Genomic DNA, 13,206 nt, shown 5'->3' on the forward strand with positions numbered 1-13,206 from the left:
CACACACACACACACACAAACCCAGTGTGAGTTTAAGCCCCGGGGTCTGAGACTTCAACCACTATCGACTACATGGAGTCCAGCAACATAGCCATTACACCCACTGCTGGTTCCAAAAGAATATTTTAAAATCATGTTGATCTCTTAACCTTCAGGTGTTTGCCATTCTGTTACAGAAAATAACTTTTTTATAGAACTGGTATTTAATTATTTAAATTTTTAGTGTAGAAATATCTACATATTCCTTCAACTCTAGATAGGCATCTTGACAAATTATCGGCTTTTCTAAGAGTCATCATTAAATTTCCTCAAAGGGGCAGTCAAATGTTATTATTAGTAGTACAAATAGAAATCACATGGTAAATTAAGCTTTCTGATGATGGCAATTTTTCATATACATTAACTTGTCTTAACAAAATTGACTAAAGTATTTGTTCCCTGTGAATAAAGATATTTTATACATAAAGTTTGGATTTAGGTATGTTTAGTTTAAAATACAAACTTATTTATAAGCCAGGTAGGATAGCCTGAGCTTACAGGCATCGTTAGTAGTTTTGCATTTTAACATCAAAGCACAGTATGTGTTCACAAATTTTTTTAAATAAATTTCAAGTACACTTAAGTCTGAAACAAGTTTTTTCCATGAATCATTTTAAGATATGATGTAGAATCCATTTCTGTTCTCAGTATAAGTATTACATAGAGGGAATAGGCCACAGTATATACTTCAGTAAAGACAAAATAGTTGGGAACAAATATGATCATTGTGTCAATACTTATTGACAGTGGATGCATTTTTTTTTAATTTTAATTTTAATTTTTATCATTATAATCTTCTTTATATTACATTGGATTACATATAACTTTACATTGTATTACATTGTTTTTTCAAAAGGGAATGCCATGCATGTCAGTCAGTACAGAGACATTAATCTCCCCACTTCTACATTCCATATCTTTTCTGTTTTCCCCAATCATTATTTTTATTATTCTAATTATTTTTATAAAACAGTCAATTGCTATTTCTCGTTTTGCTTGTAAAAATACTTTGCCCATCATGAAATACTTCTCAGACCAATCCAGTTGAGAATACTATACATGTCATCATCAACAGTTAATAACCCCTATCTGTTTCTCACTAACGTCCTGTCTCTCTATTGTTCACTTGCTATCTTTCTCTATCCTCTTCTCTTCACTTACCCCATTCCACACTGTCCTATTCTCATTAAGTACCTTCACTGTGTTTATGTCCTCCGAATTTTTGCTCTCTATTATAGAGTGCGGATAGTCGGTATATATTGAGTGGATACATACAATATCTTTCTTTCATAGCCTGGCTTACTTCACTCAGCAATAGATCCTCCGTATCTGACCATTTTCTATCAAATTCCACCAGGGTCTTTTTTTATCGCTGAGTAGTATTCCATAGAGTACATATACCACACTTTTCCAATCCATTCATCAGTTTGTGGACATTTAGGTTGGTTCCATGTCTTGGCAATTGTGAATAATGCTGCAATAAACATGGATGTGCAAGCACTTTTCTGACTGAGCGTTCTCCTGTCTTTTGGGTAAATACCCAGAAGTGGGATTGCTGGATCAAATGGTAGTTCTATTTGTAGATCTTTGAGGAACCTCCATATTGTTCTCCACAGTGGTTGAACTAGTTTACATTCCCACCAACAGTGTAGGAGGGTTCCCTTTTCACCACATCCCCGCCAACACTTATCACTTTTTATATTCTTAATCTTTGCCATTCTGACAGGGGTTAGGTGGTATCTCATTGTGGTTTTTATCTGCATTTCCCTTATGATGAGGGATGTCGAGCATTTCCTCATATGCTTTTTGGCTGTTCGTATGTCTTCCTTAGAGAGACTTTTGTTCAGCTCACTTTCCCATCTTTTAATCGGGTTAATCATTTTTTTTCGCATAAGGCACTTGAGTTCCCTATGTATTCTCGTTATCAGTCCCTTGTCTGAGGCATATTTAACAAAAATATTTTCCCATTCTGAGGGTTGTCGGTTCACACTTGTTACTGTGTCCTTTGCTGTGCAGAAACTTCTTAGTCTAATATAGTCCCACTTGTCTATTTTAGGGATTATTGCCTGTGCTTTGGGAGTCTTATTTAAGAAGTCTTTGCCTACTCCAATGTCTCCCAGAGTTTCCCCAGCATTTTCCACAAGTAGTTTTATTGTCTGAGGTCTTAGGTTCAGATCTTTGATCCATTTTGAGTTGACTGTTGTTAATGGTGAAAGATGGGGGTTCAGTTTCATCTTTCTGCAGGTGGATACCCAGTTTTTCCAGCACCATTTACTAAAGAGGTTTTCCTTTTCCCAATGGATTGACTGATATCCTTTGTCAAAGATCAGTTGGCTATAAGCTTTGGGAGTTATTTCTGGGGTCTCTATTCTCTTCCATTGGTCCACATGTCTGTTTTTATGCCAATACCATGCTGTTTTGATGACCACAGCTTTATAGTATATCTTGGGATCAGGGAGTGATATGCCTCCTACTCCATTCTTCTTACGCAGGATTGCTTTTGCAATACGAGGTCTTTTATGGTTCCAGACAAATTCTATAATTGTCTTTTCTAGATCTCTGAAGAATATCTCTGGTATTTTGATTGGAATTGCATTAAACATGTAGATTAATTTGGGTAGAATTGCCATTTTGATTATGTTAATTCTACCAATCCAGGAGCATGGGATGTCCTTCCACTTTTTTATGTCACTTTCAATGTCTTTTTTAAGATTCTCGTAGTTTTCTTTATAAAGGTCTTTGACTTTCTTAGTTAGGTTTATCCCTAGATATCTTATACATCTTGTGGCTACGGTGAAAGGGATTCCTTTCTTCAGCTCTGCTTCATTCAACTTGTTGTTCATAAATAGAAATGCTATAGATTTTTGGATATTGATTTTGTATCCTGCCACCTTACTGTATTCACTTATTACTTCAAGCAGTTTTTTCATGGATACCTTTGGGTCTTCTAAGTATACCATCATGTCATCTGCAAATAAAGATATTTTCAACTCTTCTTTGCCTATTCGAATGCCTTTAATACTGTTCTCTTCTCTGATTGCAATAGCTAAGACTTCCAGTACTATATTAAAGAGCAGTGGAGAAAGTGGGCAGCCTTGCCTAGTACCTGTTTTCAGAGGAAAAGCTTTCAGCTTTTCCCCATTCAGTATAATATTAGCTGTAGGTTTTTCATAGATTGCTTTTATTGTGTTCAGAAATGACCCTTCTATACCAATCTTACTGAGAGTCTTAATCATAAAAGGATGTTGTATTTTATCAAACGCTTTCTCCGCATCAATTGAGATGATCATATGGTTTTTATCTTTCTTTCTGTTAATGTGGTGTATTACATTTATGGTCTTGCGTATATTGAACCACCCTTGCATCCCTGGTATAAAGCCTACCTGGTCGTGATGAATGATCTTTGTTATATGTTGTTGGATACGATTTGCGAGTATCTTGTTGAGAATTTTCGCATCTATATTCATCAATGATATTGGTCTGTAGTTTTCCTTTTTTGTCATATCCTTATCTGTTTTGGGGATGAGGATGATGGAGGCTTCATAAAATGAATTTGGAAGGTTTCCTTCCTTTTGAATCTTTAGAAATAATTTTAGTAAGATAGGGGTTAATTCTTCCTTGAAAGTTTTGTAGAATTCACAAGTGAAGCCATCTGGGCCTGGGCTTTTCTTTGTTGGGAGATTATTAATTACTGATTCAATCTCCTGGCTTGTTATAGGTCTATTCAGATTCTCTATGTCTTCCTGATCCAATCTTGGTAGTTTATATGCATCCAGGAATTTGTCCATCTCCTCCAGGTTATCTTGTTTGTTGGCGTAAAGTCGCTCATAGTATCCTCTAATGATATTATGTATTTCTGCTATGTCCGTGGTAATATTGCCTGTTTCATCACATATTTGATTAATCTGGTTTCTTTCTTTCTTCTTCTTGATCAGTCTAGCCAATGGAGTATCAATCTTGTTGATCTTTTCAAAGAACCAGCTTTTGCTTTCATTTATTTTCTGTATGGTTCGTTTATTTTCTATTTCATTTATTTCTGCTCGAACCTTTATTATTTCTTTTCGCCTGGCATTTTGGGGGTTCGTTTGTTGTTGTTTTTCCAGTTCTCTGAGGCATGATGATAAGTTATCTACTTGCCATCTTTCCATCCTTTTCTTATGTGCACTAATTGCTATGAATTTCCCTCTTATGACTGCTTTTGCTGTGTCCCATAGGTTCTGGACACTTGTGTCCTCATTATCATTTGTTTCCATAAATTTGTTTATTTCAGCCTTAATTTCTTCAGTAGTGAAGAAGTCATTCAGAAGTAGGTTGTTCAGTTTCCATGTGTTCGTGTGTTTTCGGGGTTGTTTCTTGAAATTAATCTTGAGTTTAATTCCATCATGGTCAGAGAAGATGCTGGGTACAGTTTCTATGCCTTTGAATCTGTAAAGGCTTGATTTGTGTCCTAATATATGATCTATCTTTGAAAAGGTTCCATGTCGGGGTGAGAAAAATGTATATGTTGTGGATGTAGGGTGGAAAGTTCTATAGATATCTGTCAAGCCCATTCCATTTATAGTATCATTTAAGTCCTGTATCTCTCTATTTATTTTCTGTCTAGAAGATCTGTCTATAGGAGATAACGGGGTGTTGAGATCTCCAACAATTATAGTATTTTTCCCTATGTCTCCTTTTAGCTCCAGCAGTCTTTCCTTCACATATTTAGGCGCACCTGAGTTGGGTGCGTAGATATTTATAAGGGTTATATCTTCTTGCTGGATTACCCCATCTACTATTATATAATGCCCTTCTTTGTCTCTTCTTACAGTCTTTGTTTTAAAATCTATTTTGTCTGAGATCAATATCGCTACTCCAGCCTTTTTCTGATTTCCATTTGCATGGAATATCTTTTTCCAGCCCTTGACTTTTAGTCTATGTATATCTTTATCCATAAAGTGAGTTTCTTGTAGGCAACAGATAGAGGGTTTCTGTTTTCTTATCCATTCAGCTAGTCTATGTCTCTTAACTGGGGAATTTAATCCATTGACATTCAATGTAATTATCGATATTTCCATACCTGATCCTATCATTAAGTGAGCCATTTTCTTAGTTGTTTTTTGTTCTCGTATAACTGTCTCTGATTTTTTAGTTTTCCTGGTATAGTACTCCCTTCAAAACCTCTTGAAGAGCTGGTCTGGTGTTGGTAAATTCCTTCAAATTTTGTTTATTTGAGAATGTTTTTATCTTTTTTTCCCATATAAAAGATAATTTTGCCGGGTATAGTATTCTTGGTTGAAATTGTTTTTCACTCAACACTTTGACTATGCTTCCCCATTCTTTCCTTTCCTGCATTGTTTCTGCTGAGAGATCCGATGTTAGCCTGATGGGGTGACCTTTGTAAGTAACCTGGCGTTTCCCTCTTGCCAACTTTAGTATCTTGTCTTTATCTGTTGTTTTTGCCAGTCTGGCTATGATGTGCCTTGGAGATGATCTTCTTGGGTTGATTCTACTTGGGGTCCTCTGTATTTCTTGGGTCTGGATATTTGAATGCCTTTCTAGATTTGGAAAGTTTTCTTCCAGGATCTCATGGAATAAATTTTCCAGGCCCTTATTATTTTCTTCCTCCTCCGGAATACCAATTATCCGAATGTTGGGGCGCTTGATGGTGTCCAGTATTCCTCGTATATTATCCTCATTTTTCATGGTTGTTTTCTCAATCTTCTTGATACTTTTATCTAGGTCAGATGTTTTGTCTTCTACGTTAGAGATTCGGTCTTCTGCCTGGTCTAACCTACATTTAATGCTTTCAAGGGAGGTTTTGATTTCCTCTATCACATTCTTCAAACCTAGAAGTTCCATCTGGTTCTTGTTTAGGGTATCCATTTCTTCTTTCAAGTCATTAAAGGACTTCCTCATCTCCTGGAGCTCCTTGTCTCTTTTCTCTTCCATCTCAGTTAGTTTGGTCACTACAAATATTCTGAATTCCTTATCAGACATGTCCACGACGTCCATTGTATTGACTGTGGGTGATGTAGGATTGATGATTTCCCTTGACGGAGAGGCCTTTTGTTGGTTGCTCATATTTCTTGAGCCTTTGCGATTGTTTTTAGTCATCAGGTAATCTATATGTTTCTTGCCAACTTATTTCAGGTATCTCTGATTCATAAAAGTTGTACAGGCTTAGAAGATTGATGATTTCTCTTATGGTTGGCCTACCTATTACTCACAATTACCATTAACTGTTGCCACTAGCCCTGGAAGGCCCAAAGTGCTCGCTGTTTCTAAGGAGTAGTGAGCCTTCAACTGACCAAACAAGCAACACCCCAAGAGCAAAGAAAAACAAAATGGAAAAAGAAAATCGCGCACCGCGCGCTACTCAACTCACCAAAATTCAAACACTCCAAAGGCTAGTGGAAATGGATCAGACAATGAATGACAGTACCAGGTTGGTCGGGCCTGCAGCCTCAGTCCGCCTGGTGTCGACAGTGGATGCATTTTTAGGAAACATATATAGATTTGGTCAATTTTTTACCTTGCTGTGTTTTGTAAAGTCTTTTTACCTTGCTGTGTTTTGTAAAGTCTTTTTCTTGGATGTATATAGTATTTCATTATACATTAGGAAATATTTATCTGATAAAGCTATGTATCTTAAAATTCAACCCCCAATGGCAGAATGCTCTTAATAAATATAAAATTACACATATACCTAATATAAAAAGAACATTTTTCCATTTCGCTTGATTCTGTTAATCTTGAGAAGTGAATATGATCATTATGTCATATTTGAATAAAATACTTCTAAATGTATCAAGTGTCCACTGCATATGATAGTTGTGGAAAATATTTACCTGCCAGGGAAGAAGCATAGGCTTCTATTTTCTTCAAGACCATCTTATGAAGGACTTGGGCCATCATATACACAGCATGATAGATTAAAAAGCTGAACTCAGAAATGGTCATAATATTCAATGAAAATGGCATAAATTCTAAGGAAGAATTTGGTGCACAGTGCCTAATTTTGCCACATAGTGATAGGCCAGTTGAGCAGTTCAAAAAGGAAGTCCATAATTCATGTAAGTAAAAGTCTTCTGGGTATTGGAAAGGGCTGACTGTTTTGAGAAATTGTTTAAAGCTAGGAATTCTCCTTTACCACTTTGAAAATAATAGGCTTCCATGGAAAAGGTATGGCTGGTTAGATTTGACTGACAAAAGTCTTCTCCACTGTAATGAGCTGAAATTTCTCAGGATCCACACCTTTCCCAAAATTAAATAGAATTCTTCTAAGATTGCTAGGTTCCAGACACTATTTTCATCACCAAGTATTATATACACATTTGCAGATGAAACTCTGGTTCTGGTCCTAATATCATGGGATGTTTCGATACCCCATCGAGGAGGGAGTACTTCTGTGAAAGCTACACAGATGTGCCTTCTTACCATCTCTGCATTTAGAACCTGAAGAATCTGTTCCCCTTTCATATCATCAGATACATAAAGTGCCACCCATGTCCAACCAAAATGCATCAACAACCAGATTATTCCCCGAGCCAGAGAGCTGTCATTGGTGGCCATCTGATAAACTGATGCAAACTGAGCTTTATCATTTAGGGTGGCATCAGAAGGACCATATGTGATCTGGATGAGAAAACAAATAGCATATTTTTTTGTTTGTTTACTACAGTGGGATCTAGTGTTTTTTCCTTAAACAAAGGGGAGAGTGTTCTCTACCTGTTAAGACCCACAGACTGGAATCTTGAGAAGAGAAAAAGTCTACTGCAAACATCACCCCTTTCTATCATTACAGGCTTTAGCAGACTTTGTTTCTCATTGCCCTATGTTTTAGAAAAGGATGTGTGACTATTTACAGTCAATATAATCATTTTGAGAACAACGCAAAACCTTAAGATTCAATAAACCCTTCATATTCTACAGTCAAAATGAAGATAACATAAACTTTATAAAGATGGTGTAAAAAATGGTAATTCTGCCATCCTGGGTGCGTGTGACATATAGATCAGAGGCTTCCTTGCCTGGGAGGCAATGTTAAATATAAATTCTGGGGGCTAAATCTTTATTATTAATATTTTGACACCGAAAACTTATCATGAAACAAAACCTTTGTGTGTTTTTTTAAAATACAATCACTTATCTGGGGACCAGCAGTTAGCATAATGGCTGTGTTGCTGGACTCCCATGTGGTCGACTGTGGTTCGAGTCTTGGACCCGGTGGTTTAAACTCATACTGGGCGCAAGTGCATGGGTGCCCAGGATCCTGAGAGGAGAATGAAGGAGAAGGAATTTCAGCGTGGCCATCCCCCCGGAGGGTGATTTCTCGCTTTCTGTCTCTCTGTCTCTCCCTGTCTGTCCAGTGAGCACACACGCCCTATAGTGGAAGAAAAAACTTCTTCAAAAAAAGACAAAAAAAAAATACAATCACTTAACCTCTCTGATATTTTTAAAATAAAAATTTTCTAAGACATACTTCCTTTGAGCAAATGGTATTTCTATTTCCCAGTAATGTCTTCTGAATATTGCTCTGGGACAGATTCCCTTGGAAAAATCTCTACGCTGTAAGGTTTTAATGTGGAGAATGATTGGGAAATGCATTCAGTGACCCAACAGCTTGCTTTTAAGGAAGGACCAAGGAAGCTGGTAAAGCAAAGCAGATATACCTGAGTCATCACCAATGTAGTGGATCTCCAGAGCTGGAATGTGCCATCATATTTGTCTCAAATAAGTAGATACAAAGGTCTTTACACCTTCACAATTCTCATTGTCCTCTAAATGCTCTTGATAATGTCCTATCACAAGAAGGGGTTGTTCTCTGTGCTGTGTACATTTTCTAGGAGGCACACATCATTGAGTTTTCAGGAATAACTAGTCATAACAATGGGAGGTAGAATTATTGACCATGGACAGAATGGGGCCTCACAGATTTCACTGCCCTGTTTCTTTCTCATTTTGCACTGTGAATAATCCCATGATCCAGGAAATTGTTATCTATTTATAACTCTCTAAGAATGTGTACACACAGATTCCATATTTTCTTTACTAAGAAGTGAGAAGATCATATTAGGAGAGATTTAAAGACCAGTTTGCAACCCAACAAAGCACTTACCTGTGGGACTTTGTAGAGCTCCAAAAGAGTTCCAATTTGGGCTGAAAGTATTGGAATGTTTCCTGCAATGATGGCAACAAATTTTTGCTGCACCTCACAGTTGTATTTAGGCAGTCTGATTCACTCCAGAAAGCAAAAGTAGAGCATTCTCTAAGGTCCTCTGGTGATCAGGAAATGCATTGTAGATATCAAAACCAAGAGAAATGTTGGGGAGCAGAAGGGGACTTTTGTTGATCTTTTCAATAGCAAAGAGAAAGGCCAATACAAAATGGTAGTTTTCCCAATGGTACCTAATTACAGAGGAGAGCATTAGAAAATACTGTAAGGTCATGTAATTCATGATGAACTTCTCAGTCAAGCCAAGACACAGAAAGGATTAAACTTTAGTTGCTATTCAGAGATTTTTCTGTACTACTAATATGGAGGTGTGTAAATAAGGTTTCTAAACCTCTGCAGTAAAGTAGCCTTTGTCCTCTGTTTGAAAAATAGTTTTGAGAGCACTGTTATTTTTTTCCTATAGGATGTGTGTGCTTGCTGGAGCGACAGAGAGATACAGAAAGACAAAAACAAGAAATCATCCCCAGGAAGGGAAACTGAGGCAGGGATATTCTTTGACTTAAACTTCAGTTTCAGCTCCAGCTTCAGCCCAGCTCTACCAACATCAAAGGAATACTCCTCCCTGTAAGAAAGTTAGGCTGCTTTTTTCTCCATCTTTCTTATGCTAATTCTTTACTTCTTACCCCATAAGGTAGCTTCCAGATCTCAAGCAGAGCACACTTCCAACTGCATCCCCCTGCCAAAATCGCACAGCATGCACAAGCACGATGCATGACTTTTTCTTTTTTCGTCTTTCATATTCTTTTACTTCCCTCTAATGTTGTCATCTTCTCTTCATCCTCCAGACCCAAGAAACACAAAGGATCCCAAAGAGAATCAACCCAAGAAGATCCTCTCAACTGCACATCTTAGTCAGACTGACCAAAACCAAAGATAAAGATGACATACTAAAATTGACAAGAGAGAAACATCAAGTGACTTACAAAGGTAATTTCCTCAACCTTTCAACAGAAACACTGAAAGCAATGAAAGAACAGAAAGACATATTCGAAGTGTTAAGAGAGAAACAATTTTAACCAAGATTATTATATTCAGCAAGATTATCCTTTACATGGGGGGAAAAAAAGATTAAAATCTTCTCAGACAAACAAAACCTAAAAGAATTTGGCAACACCAGACCAGCTCTTCAAGAATCTCTGAACAGATGGGACCAGCAGTTAGAGTAATGGCTAGGTCACTGTACTCCCATGTAGTCAACCATGGTTCAAGTCCTGGACCTGGTGGCTTAAACTCATGCCATGCACGTGTGCATGCATGCCCAAGATCCCAAGAGGAGAATGGAGGAGAAGGGATTATAGTGTGATCATCCCCTCTAGGGGGTGATTTGTCGCTTTCGTTTCTGTCTCTCTCTCTCTCTCTCTCTCTCTCTCTGTCTTTCTGGTGAGCACACGCACCCTATAGCAAAAAGCTCTTAAAAAAAAAAAAGAATCTCTAAAAAGAGTTGTGTTCCACAAAAACTAAAGAATGAAAGCCAGAAATAAGGGAATAAATGACAACCAAACAATAGCCAACTGAAAGATATGTACGAGTCCAGAAATATTGATAATAACATTGGATGTTAATGGGTTGAATTCTCCAATCAAGAGACACAGACTGGCTGACTGAATTAGGGAAGACTGAATTTGGGGAAGAAAAAAAAAGAAAAAAAAAAGAAACTCTCCATCTGTTGCCTACAAGAAACACATCTCATGGATAAAGATGTACATAGACTAAAAGTGAAGGACTAAAAAAAGACTTTTCATGCAAATGGGAACCAAAAAAAGAGCTGTGGTCACAATAATAATTTCTGACAAAATAGAGCTTAAACCAAAAACTGTACGAAGAGACAAAGAAAGGTATTATATAGTAGTAAAAGGGCTAATTCATCAAAAACATAATGCTTATAAATATGGAACTAACTCAGGAGCACCCAGATATGAAAATGAAAGAGTATCAGCTCTAAAAGGAAAAATAGACTCACACATTAATTGTTGGGGACTGCTACACCACACTATCACCTTTGGACAGATCATTTAGACAAAAAATAAGCAAAGAGATAAAGGATCTAAATGATACCATAAATCAAATGGACTTAACAGGCATCTATAGAACCTTACACACAAAAACCATGAGGTACTCTTTTTAACTCACCCATGCATGGGATATTTACAAAGATAGAGCACAAAGCAAGCCTCTACAGATTGAAAGACACAGAAACTATATTGAGCAACTTTTACAACCATGATGAAATGGAACTTGATATTAAAGTTAAGAAAACTCCTCAAAAATTCACAAATACATGGAAACTAAATAATCTAATCCTGAATGGTTTCACAACTACCTAAGAAATAAAGACTGAAATCAAAAGATTCATGAAAACCAATGACATTAAGTACACTAGTTTTCATAATATTTGCAATAGTGCAAAAGCATTCAAAAGTGGGAAGTTTATAGAAATTAGTGTATGTCCATAAGAAGAAGATAGAAATAAAGCAAACGGACTACCTAACACCATGCCTCAGAAAATTAGAAAAACAATAGCAAAAAAAATCAAAAAACATTAGGAGAAAAGAAATAATAAAGATCCAAGCAGAAATAAATTGAATAAAAAATAATCTAAGCATATAAAAATAAATAAATGTAAAATCTAGTTGTTTAAAAAGATAAACAAAATCAACACACCACTAGCCTGACTGATTAAGAAGAAGAAAGGAACCAGAAAAGTTAAATTTGCAATGAAGTAGGCAATATAACCACAGACATAATAGAAATAAAAAAACATCATTAGAAGATATTATGAAAAGCTATACGCCAATAGACAAGAAAATCTGGATGAAATGGAAAAATTCCTGGACACATATAACCTACCAAGATTGAGTCAGGAGGATACAGAAAATCTCAATAGGCCTATAAGAAGCCATGAGATTGAATCAGTAATGAATAACTTCCCAACAATGAAAAACCCTGGTACTGATGGCTTCACCTCTGAATTCAATAAAACTTGTCTTTTTTTTGGGGGGGAGAGGATATTTTGCTATAGGATGAGAGTTCTTGCCATAAAGACAGAGAGAGACTGAGACAGAAAGAGAGAAATCACCCCACAGGGGGGTTAGACTGGCCACAATTATTTTTCCTCCATTCTTCCCTCGGGATCTTGGAAACGCACGCACATGCATCTGGTGTGCATATAAGCCACCTGATCCAAGACTCGAACTGTGGTTGACTACATGGGAGTCCAGCAACATAGCCATTATGCCAACTGCTTGTCCCTGATTTGTACAAAACTTTTAAAGAAGAATTAGCCACCATTATACTCATGTTATTTCATAAGATCCATAAGGGTGAAACTCTCCCAAATTCATCCTATGATGTCCCCATCACCTTTATACTTTAAATAGAGAAGGACAGGATAAGAAATGAAAAGTATAGACCAATATTTCTGAATATAGATGGAAAATATTCTCAACAAGATACTAGCAAATCGTATCCAACAACATATAACAAAGATCATTCATCACAACCAGGAAGGCTTTATACCAGGGATGCAAGGGTGGTTCAATATATATAAGACCATAAATGTAATACACCACATTAACAGAAAGAAAGATAAAAACCATATGATCATCTCAATTGATGTGGAGAAAGCATTTGATAAAATACAACGTCCTTTTATGATTAAGACTCTCAGTAAGATTGGTATAGAAGGGTCATTTCTGAACACAATAAAAACAGTCTATGAAAAACCTACAGCTAACATTATACTGAATGGGGAAAAGTTGAAAACTTTTCCTCTGAAAACAGGTACTAGGCAAGACTGCCCACTTTCTCCACTGCTCTTTAATATAGTACTGGAAGTCTTAGCTATTGCAATCAGAGAAGAGAACAATATTAAAGGCATTCGAATAGGCAAAGAAGTGTCAAAAATATCTTTATTTGCAGATGACATGATGGTATACTTAGAAGACCCAAAG

The 13,206-nt window shown here is 36.6% G+C and overlaps 1 protein-coding gene across 1 annotated transcript in view; it reads right to left on the minus strand.

Moving 5' to 3' along the window:
* Window positions 1-13,206, minus strand: part of LOC102487694 (vomeronasal type-2 receptor 116-like) — a 100,877-nt gene that overhangs the window by 22,568 nt on the left and 65,103 nt on the right. The window contains 3 exon segments of the mRNA XM_027768056.1: window positions 7,459-7,665; window positions 9,125-9,254; window positions 9,256-9,429. Coding sequence (XP_027623857.1) covers window positions 7,459-7,665; window positions 9,125-9,254; window positions 9,256-9,429 — 511 coding nt within the window.

This window comes from Tupaia chinensis, unplaced genomic scaffold (assembly GCF_000334495.1).
Source record: "Tupaia chinensis unplaced genomic scaffold, TupChi_1.0 Scaffold145280_1, whole genome shotgun sequence".
Lineage (NCBI taxonomy): Eukaryota > Metazoa > Chordata > Mammalia > Scandentia > Tupaiidae > Tupaia > Tupaia belangeri.